Raw genomic sequence first — 19,807 nt, 5'->3', positions numbered from 1 at the left:
GAACATTTTAGTCGCCTCAGCTGATCCTTGTTAATTTAATCAATATTTAGTCAGGCCAATTTAGCATGTTTTACGACAGCCCATTTTAAATTTTCCCATGCAAAGTAGAGATCCCTAAAACCCCACTCAGAAATTTCAAAAGCATTAATCAAAGTAGTCCTCATTGGTTGTAGCTCCAAGAGATGATAACATTATGCAAAGATATGATATGAATACATTTCAAGTTGGGTTTTGTGATGAATGCATGAATCATCTCACGTTGTTTCTTCCATTGTCTTTCTGTGGATGATACTGTATATTGAAGTGATAACAAGTTATTTATAAGGTTCCTGTCACTGTCTGAGTCACTGGGGAGGAATTCCCCAGTCGATCATCTCTGAGGGTTCAGTGGTTTTAATTAAATATATACAGTTTACTCTTTCCCCTCGTTCACAAAGTCTTCAAGCTCACTGGCAAGTTGAAGGTCTCCTAGACTTGCTTAGGCTGTTGGGTCATATTTCAGGTTTTAAATGACAACTGTTTATGTTGAATGAAGTTCACTGTTAATTGGCTTCTGTTAAGAATGAAGTTCATTGTTGATTGGCTTTCAAGAGCTTTTTGGGCCATGCTGTAGACTCATTTCCAAAGTCATCTTTGGATAAGTGATATTGTTTTCATGTTTAGTTCAGTACTGAGCCCTCTTTACATTTCCTGAAACTGCCTTTTTGTCCTCAAACTGGGAGGAATGGTGAAGCCTAGAGGTTAGGGTGTTTGCTCATCACATCAGAGCCCCGGGTTTGATTCCCTTATGGGTACTTTGCATGAAGGATATTCTTGATATAAAGTAGCGTAAAACAAGACTCTCATATAATTGGGATCTGTGTAATGTCATTCAGGGGTTAGAAAAGGATATGATACCTCTTCAGAAACTTATTGAGCTTTTTGAATACTTGGAGGGATATTTATGTTGGTGGCAAGACTCAAAACACAGCTCTGAAAGGTGTCATTAGTTTTCCTTCAGCATTTCTTCAGCCGCATCAGAAGGCAGCTCTACCTAAAAGGTTGCTCCTGCAAGTTGAGTAAGTTTTCTCACCAATTGCCGAATACATAGCTGCCAACTGTTCCGAATATTTCGTATTTGTTACAAATTTGAAACTAAATTACAAATTTATACAAATAATATGTCAATCTACAAAACAAATCACAAGGACTAAAGACAGGGTCATTATTTAGCCTTACACTGTCTACTACAAACACATCTTGTTTATTGGCTTTGCATAAAGTTTATTTATAGTATTGCATCTGTCCAATCCACTCGTATTATCAGAAGTATCTTTAGTAGAAATAGAAACTAAGTGATAAAATTATGAAGTTTCTGATCACATAATATATTGTCCTGCAGACAAGGTCATTGGACTTTAAGGTCCTGACCAGAAGTTCGCAACTAAATAATAATACTAATTTGGAAAGTTGGCAGCTATGCTAATATCAAGTTGATATAAGGCCTGGGATAAATCTGAACATATTCCCATAAGCGACAATAAGTTAACTGTTCATCAAAAGCCTGTTTAAAGTCTATATGCCCCTTGCATGTGGGTGAGTACACTGCCATGCCTGTGTTGAAGGATTGCTGAGGCTCATTATACTCCATTGTTGAGAACCAAACATACCTTAGAAAAGCTGTAGAAATGACCCTTGTTTGGATGCTAGTTTGTGTGTGCCTCTTGCCGGCTTGGTGCAAAGCTGAAAGAAAGTTTTTCCTCGTCTTGTAATCGCTGTGGCGAATAGTTAACCCTGTGCGCAAATTTACAGTTTTGACATGTTGACTTTAAAATGAAATCACTTCTGATTACAGGAAAATGGGGAATTATTTTCTGGATGGTTCGATAGAATTTCATGGTTATGAATTGAGATTATTTGCTCATATCGGGATATGTATCGCAAAATGGTTCTTAACGAACTTCTTGGATATGTGGTGGATTTTGTGAAAGGGTGGTTTGACGTAACTTTTGTTCAAACTCTTGCTGATGTTTGTATATTTAAATTTGTTTAAGTTATGTTAACAAGCGACCGAGTTAAAAAACAAATTCTTGAAAAAGTCCTCACATGTGGTATCTCATTTAAAAGGCCATTTTCATCTGGAGCTGAAGAAAAGGCACACTTATATGCTCATTAAAAATGTTATCTGAACATTTTGAAATTCTATCACCACCCATCCTCAACCACCTCTGGCTAAAGAAGCAGTAAGCAGTCACGCTTGGCCACCCCTGCTGTGTATAATCGCACACATCTGGAGGTCAGGCAGTCCCTCACAGCTAAGCAAGGGAGTGGGGTGGCCTTTGTGTCAGTGAGAGTTGACCCCTGGGAGGTCAGTAAGGAGGTCAACTTCCTGTGATTAGTCAAGCTGTTAATTGAATTATAAACCCAAGCATGCTGCCTACCCTTAATTGTCAATTGATGAAGGTAGGCGATGTGTTAAGCTATCCTGAATGGGGACTTCCTTGTCTCCTTGAGAACTGATAGTTTCCTGATGAAAGGTAAATGGCTTGCATTGGCTGAGGGAGCTGTAAATTTGCTGTATGACAGAGAATGTTCCACACTGGTGTAGATGCTTCAAATTAAGGACATGATGTATTTTGCCATTAACCAGAGTTGCTGACATTGCAGTTTGTGCATGGGTTCTGATTTGTAAGGAATATATGGGCTAAGTACTGTCCTGATGGTTTGGGTGATGCCTCCAGAGGGGACCTTGTTCACTGAAGGGTCCAATGACTGAACATTTCAGCATTCAGATGCTGGCTCGATGCTCCAGATTGCCCTAGAGATTTTGAGAATGTTCACACATTTTCGACAGTCCAGAACAGTTTACAGGCTATTGACAGAGAATTTATGGGGTTTAACTGAGGAAAACATTGATTTGAAGGGTCTGTCGTGTTGCATGAACCAACTTGATAGGCTATCACTCAGAATAGAATTTCCAAATCTGACACATCTAACAGATGAATTTTGATAAAAAGGTTTAAGCTTCAGATCGAAGGAAGTGGTTGTATCAACAAGAGCAACACTTGTTCCACGGTTCTAATGATGTTGTCCACTTGTTGATTTCTTCGTGGCATCATTCACTCGTTATATTTAAGGATTCTGTTCCAGAATTGGCAGAAATTGATGTACTAGAAACTGACTGTTGTTGATCTTGTTGTTGAACATACCGACGTCTTCAGTTTCTGATATAGTATGTGTGTTGAAATGAAGGGTACCTTCTCCCATACAATGGGATTGCAGAACTTGAAGGCTTTCAGTGAAATGATTTGTCAAGTCCTCCAACAAAGTATGTTCTGCAAAGTTTTGTGAAAGTGCAGAGTTCAGGAACATACAGCCCTTTGTGTTTGTTAAATTGTAAATTATTTCTCTACCAGGTGAGATGGACTGGGGCTCAAGTTCTTGTTAAAGATTATTGTATATATAACGTGTATGCACGTGTGTTGCTGCTTGTACTATCCCGAATAATGCCAGTTTTATAGTGCTAGTTAAAACCAAGCTGCAGTTTAACATGAATACCTCACCCAGACACAGTATACAGACTCCCAGCCGACCAGTCCTTGTTTTAGCCCCTTAATGCCGAGATCCAGACAGGGTAACAACAAGTACAATCTTTTAAAGTCTTTTGGGAAATTTTGATGCTGAACAAATCCACCCTGTGTGTACTGGCTTGTCTGTCTGTATCGTGTGGTGATGGTAGCTGATGTTTACAAGATGCTGACCTTGTGACAGGAGAAGTAGACACTCATCATGGCAGCTGTATGCTTGATGTAATCTACCGCTGGAAACAGTTCATGATGAAAGTAGACCTATGTCCTGTATTTTTTGTTATGTGAATGATTTAATGAAGGAGGGATAACCATGATGACCCATGGTCTGTATGCTGTAGGGGTAGCCATGATAGCCTGTGTTCTGTATGCTTCAGTGTGTGTAATACAGCGGGGATAACAATAGGTCATCAGCAACCAATACTTGCTATAACAGGCAACTATGCTTGTCGTAAGAGGCGACTAACAGGATCGGGTTGTCAGGCTCGCTAACTTGGTTGAGGCATGTCATTGTATCCCAATTGTGTGGATTGATGCTCATGACATGAATCACTGGGTGTCTTTTCCAGACTTGATTATTTACAGACCGCTGTCATATAGCTGGAATATTGCTTAGTGTGGCGTTAAACAACAAACAGTAGGGATAATCCATGGTATCCCATGCTTTACATGCAGTAGATAACTCATGATGGCCCCGTGTATCATTGTGCATAATGCAGTAGGGATAACCCATGTATAACATGTAGTAGATAACCTATCATAAACCATTCTCTACAAGCAGTAGATAACTAATGATAACCCATTATCCACATGCAGTAACCCATAACCCATTCTCTACAGGCAATAGATAACCCATGATGACCCTGTGGTTCAGTGTCCATAACGCAGTAAGGATAACCCATGATATCCCATGCTCTACATGCAGTAAATAACCCATGATGATGTTTCAGTGTGCATAATGCAGTAGGGATAACCCATGATGACCCTGTGTTTCAGTGTGCATAATGCAGTAGGGATAACCCATGATAACCCTGTGTTTCAGTGTGCATAATGCAATAGGGATAACCCATGATAACCCTGTGTTTCAGTGTGCTTAATGCAGTAAATAACCCATGATGACCCTGTGTTTCAGTGTGCATAATGCAGTAGGGATGGCGGTGAGGACAAACAAGGAAACCACCAGCTTCAAGCTGCTGGAGGAGGACAGCCTGGAGGAGAAGCCCACCCCTCACATGAAAAAGGTTGTGGGACTTGTACTGGAGAAGAAGGACCTGAAGGATGAGGATGTTACCAACAGTTTTCGCAATGTAAGTGCATCTTCACCTTTCAAACGCGAAAAAAACAAAACAATTTAATGTTGCTTCCCAATAGATATATCCCCGGATATAATTGTTACTAAGTTTTCCTGTGGCATCCAACCAATGAAGGTCCGGAAGAACTGGCTTTCAACAACTAATGCTTGTTGAAAGAGGTGACTGAGGTGATCGGATGGTCAGACTCGCTGACTTGGTTGATGCATGTCATCCTATCATAATTGTGTAGGTCAATGCTCATGATGTTAATCACTGGATTGTCTGGTCCAGTCTCGATTATGTACAGACTGTGGTCATGTAGTTATATGGAATTTTTGCTGAGTGCGGCACTGAACAATAACCAAACAAATGACACCCAAAAGCCATGAGCTGATTCCACTGTACCCTGTTGCACAGACTTGAGTGGCAGTTTGTTTTCTTCATACTGTAGGGGCGGTCGGGTAGCCTAGTGGTTAAAGCGTTCGCTCATCACACCTAAGACACGGGTTCGATTCCCGACATGGGTACAATGTGTGAAGCCCATTTCTGGTGTCCCCTGCTGTGATATTGCTGGAATATTGCTAAAAGCGGCGTAAAACCATACTCACTCACTCACTCTTCATACTGTAACTATGAAAGATATACTTATCAGTAATGACTTGGATAACGATTCATGGTTTGTCAGCACTATTCGCATTTACTTTTGGGTCTAGCCAATGTGGTCAACAATATAAAACCTGCATGACAAGTTTCTTCCACATTAAGCTGAATAGACGAGTAAATGAATGAATAAATGAATGCATAAATATTGTTCAAAGCATGCCCAAAAAAATCTCTCACTAATTACTCCAGACTTAATATGATGAACTGATGACTGAAATTCTGAATTCTGAATCGTGTTTGAGAACACTAAATTTGTCTAAGTTTTGAATGAACCTCTGTCTGTTCTTTGGAAGGACTGTAAATCTTGAAAGTGTGAAATTAATGTAAGTGGTCTTCATTTCAATGTATTCTTCATCTTCAGTTGTTAAGGCTCTTAGGATAGCTAGAGTTGTGATTTTGTGGAAATTAGTAGAAGCAGTTTTTAATTTCTTTTTTCAAAATAGTGAAACCAGAAACTAGAATGCCATCATCTTGATGTATAGGTCAGGACATTGTAACTTTATTTTGACATGATCCTGATCAACGCATACCATATCAGTTCTGTTTGATTTAAGTGGGTGAGTGAGTCGTTTTATGCCACTTTTGGCAGCATCACAGCAGTGTCACTGCAGGACACCAGAAATGAGCTTCACATTGTTTCCATGTGGGGAATCAAACCCGGGCCTTTGGCACTCAGCAAACACTTTAACCACTTAGCTACCCAACCCCACTGCTTGATTTGAGCAAGGGATGACTCGACATATATAATGTGGTCCGCCTGAGTTAAGGTATTTTTGTAAAAATTCAACTTCATTTTATCACCATACAGAAATGTTGAATAGTTAGAGTAAAGACATTAATAGCTGGAGTCCCTAAGTCTAAATGCTATTGTTGATGCTAAATGAGCATGTCTACAGATGAGGCAAGAGGCATGATGGCCTCCACTCCAGGTAAACACAAGCCTTTATATCCCCTTTAGACATTTCATGAAAGCAAGTGTTGTAGCCTCCACTCTGAAATTGTATGGCCTTCCACGAAGTATGTGGAGCCTACAGCACTGGTCGTCAGTTGGGGGGAGTTTTGAAATTCCATATGTGGCCAGAGAAAGCAGCCCTTAATCAGATAAGTTGGCACACCTGAGGGGGCCTTCTTACCTGGCTGACTCTACAGCCTTAACGAGGGACAGATACCTATACAGAGGCAGGGCCCGAAGCATTGCCCACCTGTACTGTAAACTAACCTGCCTGCTTACATTAGGAGGAATAAGAGTCTGAACCATATGGTTTATATATGTGTATGGTGCACAGTCTCCTTGTTTCTGCTCTGTGAGCAATTGTTCATCTTGTGAGTTTGTAACACTGAAACCATTTGGTCAACTTATACATTACCAGACAGCTTTTCAAAGCATGCAATAATCTTTGCCTATTTGTATAACTTTTTTTTTTTCATTGTTGATGATTATTATTGCATTTTGTGAAATCTGGACTTTGTGCAACATTTAAACAAGGTTGCATCTTGTGCAACATTCTAAACAAGGTTGCACATTTCTATAAACAGGAAATATTGTTTTTGAACATAAGATTTAATAATACATTTATACACTACACTCTTTTCATAGTGACAATCCAATATGTCATTCTATTCAAATATACTCTTGACTCATTTGAGAATCAGGTTTGTGTGATGGAAAGATAAAAGATGTATCTATGAAAAAGTTTGTATATATATTAAATGATATTGTTCATTCTCTTTAATTGTTTAAAAATACATGCAAACTTGTTTGAATAGTTTTAACCTTTGAGCTCAATGTTATCAAGGGTAATGAAACACTAGATCTGCTGTTTTCAAAGGCATATGTATTCTGTTCCAAACCCAATCCTTTCAGTTGACTTGCTACTTCACCCAAGACGAAACTATACACTTAAACAAAAAACAAAAGCTGTCTTACTCAACCAACTGCAAATCTGTGCAATAACTTTCACCAAAATAAAACCCCTGTTGCTTTTCGGTGGAGAAAAACAATAAATCGGAAAAGAAAAAAACTTTGAAAAACGACTTCTACTGTAGGGCAATTTGGTAATTTATGGTTTATGAGTTCCAATAATAGATTATGAGAATAATGATACCAGGATGTTAGAAAAATCTATAAAAAGGGAGTAATATTAAGTTTGTGGTTGTGTTTTATCTCTTAAAAAGCGGATTCCCTGGGGAAAGCATTAGTGATAAATGTGTGTTTGGTGTAAAACAGTGGTGGCAGAGCCTATGGCTGTTCCCTTTGTCCTGGAAGCCTCTGATAGGAAAGGTCAGGGCCTGTGCTATCTACTGCTCTGCTCAAATAGCATGGGCCTGCATAGACTTGGCGAAGGGAGCATTTTTTGGTAAACATATGTCTCGAGGATCTGATAAATGGACTCAATTTCACCAGAACTACTAAAATAATTTTCTTTATTGTTGCCTGATAATAATAGGATTATGTTTGAAGCGAGATTAGGAGCTTGAGGTTTTTCCTAACCTGTGGTTAAGTTTCTGACTTTCTTGTGTTGAATTGATCAAGTTTAGATATTGACAACAATTGGGAAAATAAACCATTTTTTTTAAAGACAGACATTTTTCAAGCTAACAGAAAACATCTGATTTACATGAATGAACAATTTTTCATCTACCTTCTGAAAGGAAGTTGTCAGTTTTGAAATTCTTCGGTAAGTTTAACCGTTGATGTTGCCATATTGGTGCTGTTAAAAACCCTATTCTGTAACTGCAAAGTAGTGGATAAATCTAATGCCATGTTTTAAATCCTATTTTTTTACAAATTACTTTTCAATTCTGGTAGAACACAAAAACACGTTAGAAAAGGACTTGGCCGATCTAAATTGTTCATCATGTTTAATAATGTGTTTATATTAGAAAAGAAATCAGGCTGTTCAAATCGTTAGTTGTGTTTTAGAAACCTTATTAAATTTCTTTCTGTTCCAACCCTGCAGTCTTGTCTCCTTAACGTAGCTTAGGAGGCTGTAAGACTGGTCGTATCAAGTCTAGCTCCCTTCCACACAGCAAGGCCAAGCAACACAAGATAATGGGGGTTTAACTTACACTTGCTGTACAGGGGCAATGAAAAGTTGCCTGCGTCTAATCACAGGATGGCCATTATGATGGCGACATCCACAGACACCCGGAGCAGGGAGTTGATAACACACCCACGGGAAGTGCTGTGTCAGCATAAATTCACTATAGGGCCGGGGGAGGTCTTTTTACCAGACCAGTTTGGTATATTTGTGAAATTGTTATTAAATCTTGAAATGTTATCACTATTTTGCCTAGATCAACGTACTTGTTTGTTTTAAGAGCAAATCTTGCACCAAAACCCCTATCGTGGGAATTGTGTGTACTGAGGCATCGTTGCTTTATCATTGTGTATCAGTTATATTGTTTTTCGATTCATTGTAATACAGTTTCAGGGCTCCAGATAATTTTGAGCCATGAAGTATTTACGCGCAAGTTATCATTCATAGTGGGCATTGATAGGTTTCTTTAGGTATTCACTACATATATATCTAGTCTATTGTGTATTTTAACAACAACAACAAAAAATAATTAATTATTATTATTTGAAATGTTGTTCCAGGTGACTTAAAATGTTTCGATTCAAGCGCTGCCCTAATTGTGTAACATGTTGCGTAAACTTCCTACAGAGATCCTTATGTCTAATTATCAATAAGCGTGACGTGCACGTTTTTGTGCATTATTCACAGCTGTAGAGGTGATGTATGTGTGATGCCTGCCTGCATCGATCAGTAAATAAGGTCTACAAAGACACAGTTGAAAAGGATACATTGGTTAATTATGTTTTACTATTGGGTTTTGCATTTTTTCATGTGTATTTGAATGCAAGCAGCGCAAAATTAATTGGGTTATGGTGATTTATATTGCATATTTTATGGAAATATCTGGAGTTTGAACTGTGACTGGATTCATAATGTCTTCTGCCTTAGAAATGCAGTTTTTTTTCCTAAAGACTAGTCCAGTGGACGAGTATAAACCTTATTTCACGAGTCCTCAGAGTTTGTAGCTTGTCCTTCTTGAGCAAGGTATCAATGCTATCTGTTTACAGTTTTATTCTGGGTAGTCGGGTAGCCTAGTGGTTAAGCGTTTACGTGTCACACCGAAGACCCAGGTTCAATTTCCGACATGAATACAATGTGTGAAGCCCATTTCTGGTGTCCCCCGCCAATATTGCTGGAATATGGCTAAAAGCGGCGTAAAACAATACTTACCTCATAGTTTTCAGTTTTATTCAGTTTTATTCAGTTCCAACTGTAGCAAAATTGAAACATTGAGATCTGGTTCAGAATTCTATCCCTCACATGTCACAGTCAGTGAGGACTACACACCTTGTATTTTTGTTGTCTTCATCACAATTTAGGGGCGGTCGGGTAGCCTAGTGGTAAAGCGTTCGCTCGTTACGCCGAAGACCCGGGTTCAATTCCCGACATGGGTATAATGTGTGAAGCCCATTTCTGGTGTCCCCCGCCGTGATATTGCTGGAATATTGCTAAAAGCGGCGTAAAACCATACTCACTCACTCACTCATCACAATTTAGTAGTCTCGAGCTAGTGAACAAACATAAATTTCAAAGGCTGAATATTGTATTGATATATTTACTTGTAGATCTCTCCGAAGCGACAATATTGACAACCTCCTCACTTTTGATTGGCAACCTGCCTTGGCTACCACACAACATGACCAAAATACCAGCATTAACCTCAACTCACCCAAAATATTATTCTGATCAAGAAAATGTTAGGGATCCTGAATATTTTAGGGGATATATGTTTTGTAGAGAAGACTGAGCTCCCAATTTCATAAATATTATCCAAAAAAATATTCAGGATCCTTAACTTTTTTTGTTCAGTATATGATGATTATCTCACCAAATGCAAATTTTGTAAGTGTTGAATTAATAACAATGTTTCTAATCAGGATACAGAATCGTATATCAACCAGTCATTTTCTGTATATTGATTTGTATTGTAGAAGGCGAATTTCACAATTTGAAACAATACAATAATAAATTACCCAATAATCTTTGTTCAAAGAAAACGTAGGAACATTATGTAGAAGGTTACCAGGTACTCTTAACTCATTTATGTTGCAACTATCAACTTTTAGTCCACACATACGAACACTTTCCTCTTTAATCAAGTACAACTATACAAAATACTGAGTATATTTCCTTTTAGACCTCACAAAACTAACAGGCCAGGGACACCAAGGGGGATGGTGTAGAAATGTACGCCCATTTTTGAGGTCGGGTTACTTCAACCAAAGATTCATTTCAGCTAATTGCTCCCTCAAACAATGCTAATGCTTTAAAGAATGGGTTTGCACCTGTCGAAGACTGGCTATCAATGTGAAATGCTGCCCTGAGAACAGATATTGTCCTTGGGCCAAGTCGTGTTCACGGTTCTGATTGGTTGGTTTTGAATTGTTTCTCACCTTATATGGCCAATGAGCATGTGTTATGGTTGTTTAAAGGGGAAATATGTGAAATTGATGAAGAATTTGATCTTCTGGAAGGCAATTGACAATAGTGTAAAATGCTGTAATGACCTTTGTGGTTAAAAAGACTTGAATGCTTTTTGTGAACTAATTGACCTGAAAAAATAAGGTGTTAAAACTGTTGCAAGTTTTACAGCCATTAAGAGTACACGACTTGTACTGTCTTGCATGCTGCCTCTGACTGCTGTGGAATGATAATTTTAAGAATATATGATTTAACAATTTAAATTTATTATGTAGAGCCCCAAAATGGAATTTAAGCAGTAAGGTTATATTTGCTTTATTTGGGAGGAATCATTAGTAAAATTGAAAATAAATAAGTTTTGTGAGTGGAGTTATTTTATCATTAGGTTGGTCGTAATACTTTTAGTGTAAGTTTATGTCCTAAAAAGTTATACATTGATGAAATTATACAATGAAATAAGTACAGAAGAAATTGCTATATATGTTGGTTTCGGAATTAGAATCAACAAACGAGTTGGTTCTATTTTCCAGAATTAAGAGATTCAAGTGATTTCTCCAACTTAAACCGTGTTATGTTTGATATGATTTCTCTATCATTTTGCGTAATGACCTTTAGTTGCGACAGTTATACTTAGCCAGAACGATTGGCCAGTGAATTCCTGGCTCAGAATCAACTGCAACAATAGCACGACGTTACCATAATGCTTTAAATATACTATTCAACATTTGCTAAAGACCACACCTTTAGCTAAAGATGACTATTTTGGTCCTTAGCAGATGTTGAATAGTGTATTAAAGAAACAAATACGGCTATTACTGCTTTAGTGATCAGCAAATAGTCGGACAATATAACCAAGCTTGCAATGAATAGCACAAAATGTGGTCATTATTTCTTCACAAAACTTTGCACACACATTGTCCTTGCAGGCAAGTGGTGCCATATGTTATTTGGTCAATCTTCTTATGATTTTCATTTGGGCATTTTCATGAAACCAAGCTGGACTTGGACTGGCAGATTTAACTGATGGTTGAGTTCTCTCCCGGAGCATAACTCAAGATCTGTTCAATACTTCATCAGAATAGTCTCCACACATATCAGCTTGCGGTGAAGTGTATAATCAATGAAAGTTACTCTGTTTCTGGAAATTTTCTAAACTGTTGAATAATACTTCACAAACTTTCAACATGCCAGGGGATATGATCCTGATGATTCTTGTAGAAATAAGTGGTTAAAACGGTATGCATGTCGAAACCTGTGTTTCCATACTCATCAAGCAAACATTTCAAAAATTGTAACAATACGATGGAGTTTTAACCTTGGCGAAAGAAAATAAGCTTTCATATATTTGTGTGTCCTATAACATCGAAGTCGGTCTGAGGAGGGTTTCTACAGTCAGTGAACTTCCATTGCTATTCCGCCTCTTAGACAACTGTTGCCGTAGGAACTAACACCTGATTGTACTTGCTCCTGACAGGTTTTCCTAGGACCTTGCCAAGTTTGCCAGAGGGTACAAATAGCTCTGCCCAGCTGTCATCTCTCAGAATCTTTTACAGGGTTGTCGATTAAATCTATGAGTTATCAATAACAGTGAGAGCTTTGTTATGTCATTTGGGTACTTCAAGATGTGTGTTTGCTGTAAACAGGGATGGAGCCCACACAAGGAAACTATGGCATCCGTCACCGATCATGCATTGATTCTGGAAGCTATATAGTTTATATCAATCACCCATGGCTTGTCCTGAACGGGAAGGTCTCAGCGAAGTCTCTTCCCTCCCTGGGGAAGACCAAACACCATCTTCTCTCTCAAATTACATGACGTGAAAACTCTACAAATCCTTATTGAAAAGTCATGTTTCTAAACACGACAAGCAAGCCTTAGTCAAATAATGTTTAGAAATACAAATAGAAAATACACTGTAGGAATACAAGGAGAGAGGACTCGAATTGAAGGAATTGTGTGATTCTGTTTGCTCACTTTTGGGCCTGTCTTAGAGCTGCTTGCTAAGTTCAGTCTCTCGTCATTGTAATTATAATGTTTATATAAGAGTGTTTCTGCCTGTGTGGCGAACCCATCTCTCACTGTATGTTTGATTGGAAGCCTGATCTTGCTTGTTGCCAATAGATTAAAATGATGAAATATTCCCGAAGGTTTAAATGCGAGTATTGTTTCTTAAGCCATATCTGGCGGCCATCTTCTCGCCTCTTCATTGGGTTTGTGTGAACAGTTACAGAAGCGTCCTGGGAAAGTTGGCTGAAATTATCAATTGACGTAACCAGGGTTATACAACTTGGGGGTAATCTGAAATTATTTCATTAAATCGGTTTGAACAGCTAACTACATGTTGAAATTGATTCGCCTCAATTTAAAAGATGGCTAAAACGAGTCTAGGTTCATGATCACATTCTGAATGCAGCTTGAATGTTTGTTATTTGAATAATGTAATAACGTTTGGATTTCTGCTAATCATCAAATTTAGACAAGTGGAGACAAAGGAATATTATTCTGGATCTCCAACAAACATTTCATAAATAAATGTCAAGCAGGACCTAGTCTGATGGGTTAAGATACCGTAAATTCTCTTCTTATGGTTGCAACCATAGTGGTTACAGAAAACTGGGCACATTTGCACAAAGCGAACTTTGGGCTACAGCAATAACTTTTTAACATAGACCTGTGAACATCCTTGTTAGAATAGGTCTTCAGCAACCCAGGCTTGCAGTAAAAAACGACTATGCTTGTCGTAAGAGGCAACTGACAGGATCGGGTGGTCAGGCTCGCTGACTTGGTTGATGCATGTCATCGTATTCCAATTGCGTGGATCGATGCTCATGATGTCAATCACTGGATTGTCTTTTCCAGATTCGATTATTTACAGACCGCCGTCATATAACTAGAGTGCAGCTTTTAACAATAAACAAACAAATATATATATATAGTGACATGCTGATACCCAAGAAGCATGTTTTTACCTAAGAGAACCCTAAATCATCTGATGTTGTCTAAACATGGCGGTAATGAACCATACAAAGGTGAACAGGCTCGCATGTATGTGCCACGTAGGGAAGGTGAGCTTCTGAATCTGTTTTTGTTGCATAAATGTTTCAACGACTGTGCATTCAGTTCTCCAGTATGTGTCAGATAGATACTGAACTCTCTCAAGTGTACTACAGAAAACCTTTGTAATTTGAGGTCAGGATAGGGTTAAGAAAAAATATGAAGATTATGCAAAGTTATCTTGGCTCCTAATCTGAGCAAAGTCAAGTGCTCTTGACCCAAAAGCTTTCAATGTAATGTTTGGTCCTGTTTGCATACTTGAGTACTTATAGAAGTCTCAAACAATCACTCGGGCAGGGTTGTCATTGTATTGAACTATTCAGGATGTACTTAATATTTCAGAAACATATTCAGGGCATTAAGTGTTTTACCAGGTCCAGTATTCAGGTCAACCAAGCTAAGGTGCTGATACAAGAAAGACATTTTACATGGCATTTGGTACTCTTTTATTCTGTCTTGGTGACCATTCATTAACAGACAGTCATTCTCCCTGTACTTGATATGGCAAGATCTTTGTTAAATTACTTCCCAATTCGAAAGTATTTTCACAAATTTGTTCCCTTATCAGGAAAAAGGTAAACAATTTCTCATACCTGCATTGCATTTGATGCTTTTATATCACTCAAAAGAAGTAAAGGAACACCTGATTTTTCCCAATGACAAATTAACTATAGTAATGTGAAAAAATCAGGTGTTCTTGCTTTTGTGTAGTAGAAATGAAAAGCTGGTAAGAGTTTTTTCAAGTAACAAATGTTATATTTGGGATAACACTTTCTTAGTAAAGTACAGATTCTTGTACTAAGACAGTGTTATCCCAAATATAACATTTGTTACGTTTGACCACTTTCTAAATGGCATTGTGTGTTCATAGCTTTCGGCCATGGGAGCCGTACCAATTTACACTTGTAAGAGGGGTACACAAAGTACGTGATCTAGACTAGCAGTTGTCAGATTTTCATTTTTGTGGAAGCCTCGGTGGTTGAGTGGGTTAGATCGCTGACTTTGTGTGCTGGCGATTAGGTGCCTCACTATGGCAGTGTTGGTTCGAATCCCGGACGGGACTCAACCAAAAAAAAGTACGAGAATCTGTACTTAACTACAAATTTGTTACAATTGACCACTTTCAAAATGGCATTGTCTATTCAAAGAATATTATGGTTTTGATGTGAGCCAATTTCAAGCTGCTGGGCTTCAGTTTAAAACAATTTTTCAATAAATTTGAAAGTATTTTGTGGTTTAGGTAATTGATCATATGAAAATCTGTACCTTTTCAAAAAACACATTTTAATCATGGTGAAAAAATGATTGATAATGGCTTTGAATATACTAATCAAACATCATTCTTTTTCTGTACTTTATGGGGCGGTGGGGTAGCCTAGTGGTTAAAGAGTTCGCTCGTCATGCCGAAGACAGATTCGATTATGGGTACAATGTGTGAAGCCCATTTCTGGTGTCCCCCGCCTTGATATTGCTGGAATATGGCGTACAACCATACTCACTCACTCACTCACTCACTCACTCACTCACTCACTCACTCACTCACTCACTCACTCACTCACTCACTCACTCACTCACTCACTCACTCACTCACTCTATTATAATTAAATGCCACAGAACATTTTAAGTCTTTGAACACGAGATTACAATTTGACAGCTGAGTAGGCGCAGTCTGGTTTGGATATGTCAGAGGTTGTGTCCAACTACAGTCTTCTGTGTTTATCAACTTATTGATCCAAGCCATTTGTTTCTTTTAGTGAAGATACCTCTTGCTTCTTTCGTCTGAAAACTTGCTGCTGCATGAATGAATATTCTCTCAACCGGTCATCTTTCTTGATGGTTCTTTGCATTTAATTCATATGCGGCATTTTCTCGTACTGTTGTTTATCACCAACCCATGATGGTGTATGATTCTCCTGTTTATTAGGCATACTTGTCTCATCAACACAGTCGGTCCAGTAGGGAACTCTTTATGACTCTTAAGAACACTAACTTTTCATGCATATCTTTACAGCAATGTACATCATGTAGAATGAGTCAGGAATGGCTATATATGTGTTTCTCCACAGACAAGTAGATTCCAAGTTGACCGTGAATGAATTATGTCCCTTCCATCCTTTTCATATGGAAGATATGCTCTAGACAATTTATGAATGCATTTCTCGTTACTGAAGCAGGTCAGGGACTTGGATATGTGAGAAGGTCCTCATCCCCCCTGACCCTGTGTCCCCCCTCCGACCCTGTATCCCCTCCTGTGTCTGCTTCCTGCCCCACCCCCGTCGCCCCCTGCTACAGTGTCTCGGGTCTCCGCCCAATGGACTTGTGAATGAATCGTGCTGATCCCATGAATCCGGCTTTACTTGAGGGTAACAAGATATTCATAATCTTGTAATGAGGTAAAGCCCTCTCCTGAAATCAGACTTAACTCCTTTTCCTAAGACCATTTCACTCTCCACCAAGATGCCGAGGCCTGTATCCCCCTGATGTACCAAGACTCTTGGATCAGACTGATCAGAACTTCTTTGTGATGTTGACTGAATAAACTTACCCTTGTTCACAAAGTAGGCTATCCTACATCCCTTTCCACCTCACCTCACCTTGCCTCAACCACCCCATGCTTTCCCACCTCACCACACCACTCTTTACCCCATTCCAACTAAATAAGGGGTGGTCGGGTAGCTTAGAGGTTTAAGTGTTCACTCGTCACACAGAAAACCTGGGTTCAGTTCCCGACATGGGTACATTGTGTGAAGCCCATTTCTGTTGTGCCCCGCCGTGATATTGCTGGAATATTGCTAAAAGCAGCATAAAACCGTACTCACTCACTCCAACTAAATAATATAAGTGACTGCTCCAACAGTATCTACTTCAGCCTGTGTCCAAATTTCAATTTTCTCATTCCCTTTATAAGTAACTGACTTTTGTTAAAATTGAATGGACAGTCCTGTCCAGTCTTGAGCTGATACCTCACCCCCTTCCAACCTCACCCCAAACCCACTCCGCAACACCCCTCAAGCCCCACCCTGAGTTCTTAACAGATTCATTTATCCAGTGTCTTTACGTCAATATTTCATTCCTTAAAAAAAAGCTGACTCAACAGAAATGGAATCACAGACTCCTCTGTCCCATCCGCTGCCCCATCCGCTGCCCCCTCCCCCTTCTCCCTCAGTCTGTGAATGACCCTGACAGCCACTGTGAGTGTAGGGTTACAGTAGGAATGTAGACCCCCTCTCCACTAGTAGTCACATATTTCAGAGGCCATTAACAAAGGTCAGACTCTTGTAACCCCTCGAGTGAGTTTCCTGTATTGCCCCTTATTAACCTCCTCCCTGATTCAGAGGGACAGTAACTACTTCACAGTATCTGTTTTAAAGCTCCACGCCCCACCTGCTGTGCAACATACATACTGCCGAGTAGCTTCTGAATGGCCACAATAAATTAAACATTCAGTTTTCATCCAAAGATTTCAAGGTTAAGAAATGTGAGTTGGGAGGCATTTTATATTTTCCTTTCTTTTTTTATTTTAAGAAACCTTTCAAGTGAACTGTTTGTTAACTGTTGACGGATGTTATTAACGGGAAACAACATCTTCAGCATGTATATTTCTGTAACGACACATTAAAAATAACAATAAGATTTTCATCAGAATTATTTAGAAATATGAGATTGGAGTGAGACATTTTAAGATTTTAACATTTTAACTGAAGAAACCTTTCAAGGGAGCTGTGTTAGTTAACTGTCAATTGCTGTTATTACCATAAAGCAACATATATTTCATAGGTTTATTTCTGTAGGCTTCAATAGATTAACAAGTAGATTTTCACCCTAATTATTTAAAAATGAGACAGATATTTTACTCTCTTTTTTATCTGAAACGTCTTTAGGCATCTGTCTTCGTTAATTTCCAATGGATGCTATATACTTGAAACCTTGAAAGTTATGTGGGACAATGTTGATAGTGTATGCCATCAAACAAGGAGGAAGGGAACACAGTCAGCTGCTTATCAATAAAGTGTCTTCGAGGGTGATGAATATCTAATAATTAAATTATTATGGGTCAATAATATATATATATGTGCATATTTTTAAAAATGAACACAAAACTGATTTCATTTTCTGTATATGCTATTTTTACATATACTTTTACTGGGCACAGGTGTTTGGCTGTCCACTCCATCTAGCCTAATGTTTCTTTGTTTTTAAGCTTGATAATTTATGAAAGCTCTTGTTAAATGTGAAACAATGAAGAGAATAATGTAGCTACTCTGTCACTATTTTTTTCAAGAATCTGTAACAACTTGCAAAAAATTAGGTTTCAAAGCTGAATGAATGTATTTTTTTCTTGAAGCTTATATGAAATATGGTTACTGTTATAGTGTTTCAGGAATAATAATTTAGATAATTTATTACAGAAACAAGCTTCGTTTGTCCTAAGAGCACATACCAATAAAGTGATATGAAATTTTGAAGTTCTCATTATTATAAAGGCATGCTTCAGTGTCTGACACTGACACTTGCCTTGAAAGCTAACCCAAATCAAGTCTGCTGCAACAATAGAAACAGTTGTTCAACCAGCAGCATCCCCTGTTCCAGTCACTCTTCCCCTCTTCCCTTCGCTCTTCCCCTTGCTCCCATGTGGGAAGTAACCAGAAACAAGAAAAACTTCACCAGTTTCTTGAATTTCTTATTCTGATGGAAATCAGTGTTGTGCACGGTGATTGGAAGCAGCTGTAGGGAAACAGTTTTTGCTGGCACTCACACTGAGGCTCACAAGGGAGGGGAGACATTTTTGTTGGTGTCCAAAAAAATATTGACTATTTTCTATTCTTTTGTGTCGTTATGAAATTTATTTTTGTAAATTGTTTTCTAATGTGAGAATATTTTGAAGTATATTGGGATAACATCTGGCCTGGGGATCAATATTGAACTTTTAGTTGTAATTGCAAGATTTGAAATATTTTTTTGTTGTGAATATTAAAGTTTTATTTTTCATAAAAGTGTATGTTTTCTGTCACATGTTGTTTACTCACTTTGTAAAAGTGTCTTTGGTTTGGAGGGAGTAATATCTGAATTTGGTCATGACTTTGGGTAGCTTCATATGATATCTTGGTTAGCAGCGTGCGATGCCTTGGTTAGCAGCATATAATATCTTGTTAAAGAGCTTCTGGAATCGAGGTTAGCAGCATGTGATGCCTTGGTTAGCAGCATGTGATGCCTTGGTTAGCAACATGTAATATCTTGTTTAGGAGCTTCTGGAATTGTGGTTAGCAGCATGTGATGCCTTGGTTAACAGCATATAATATCTTGTTAAAGAGCTTCTGGAATCGTGGTTAGCAGCATGGGATGCCTTGGTTAGCAACATATAATATCTTGTTTAGGAGCTTCTGGAATCGTAGTTAGCAGCATGTGATGCCTTGGTTAGCAGCATGTGATGCCTTGGTTAGCAACATATAATATCTTGTTTAGGAGCTTCTGGAATCGTAGTTAGCAGCATGTGATGCCTTGGTTAGCTACATGTAATATCTTGGTTAGCAGCATGTGATGCCTTGGTTAGCAGCATATGCTATTTCTTATTATATACCTGTTCAACAAGGAATAAGATCATTAGGTTCCAGGAACTTAAAAAAAGACAACTACATTCTTGTGGCAGAAATGTTTTAAAAATTGGATTAGGAGTGGGTGAACATATCACAAGTACATAAAAAATTGACTGTTTTCAAAGCTTTACTATGT

At 38.4% G+C, this 19,807-nt stretch overlaps 1 protein-coding gene across 3 annotated transcripts in view; it reads left to right on the top strand.

The window, feature by feature from the left end:
• LOC124152133 overlaps nucleotides 1-19,807 on the top strand; it is a 55,610-nt gene that overhangs the window by 14,027 nt on the left and 21,776 nt on the right. For all 3 annotated transcript variants that reach the window (XM_046524910.2, XM_046524921.2, XM_046524927.2), the window contains exon 2: nucleotides 4,699-4,873. In XM_046524910.2, coding sequence (XP_046380866.2) covers nucleotides 4,699-4,873 — 175 coding nt within the window. The remainder of the gene's footprint in view (nucleotides 1-4,698; nucleotides 4,874-19,807) is intronic.

The sequence above is a fragment of the Haliotis rufescens genome, unplaced genomic scaffold, assembly GCF_023055435.1.
Source record: "Haliotis rufescens isolate VD_foot unplaced genomic scaffold, xgHalRufe1.0.p SCAF_4, whole genome shotgun sequence".
Taxonomy (NCBI): Eukaryota; Metazoa; Mollusca; class Gastropoda; order Lepetellida; family Haliotidae; genus Haliotis; species Haliotis rufescens.
The sequence above is the reverse complement of the archived record's forward strand: the minus strand, read 5'-3'. Positions and strand labels throughout refer to the sequence as shown.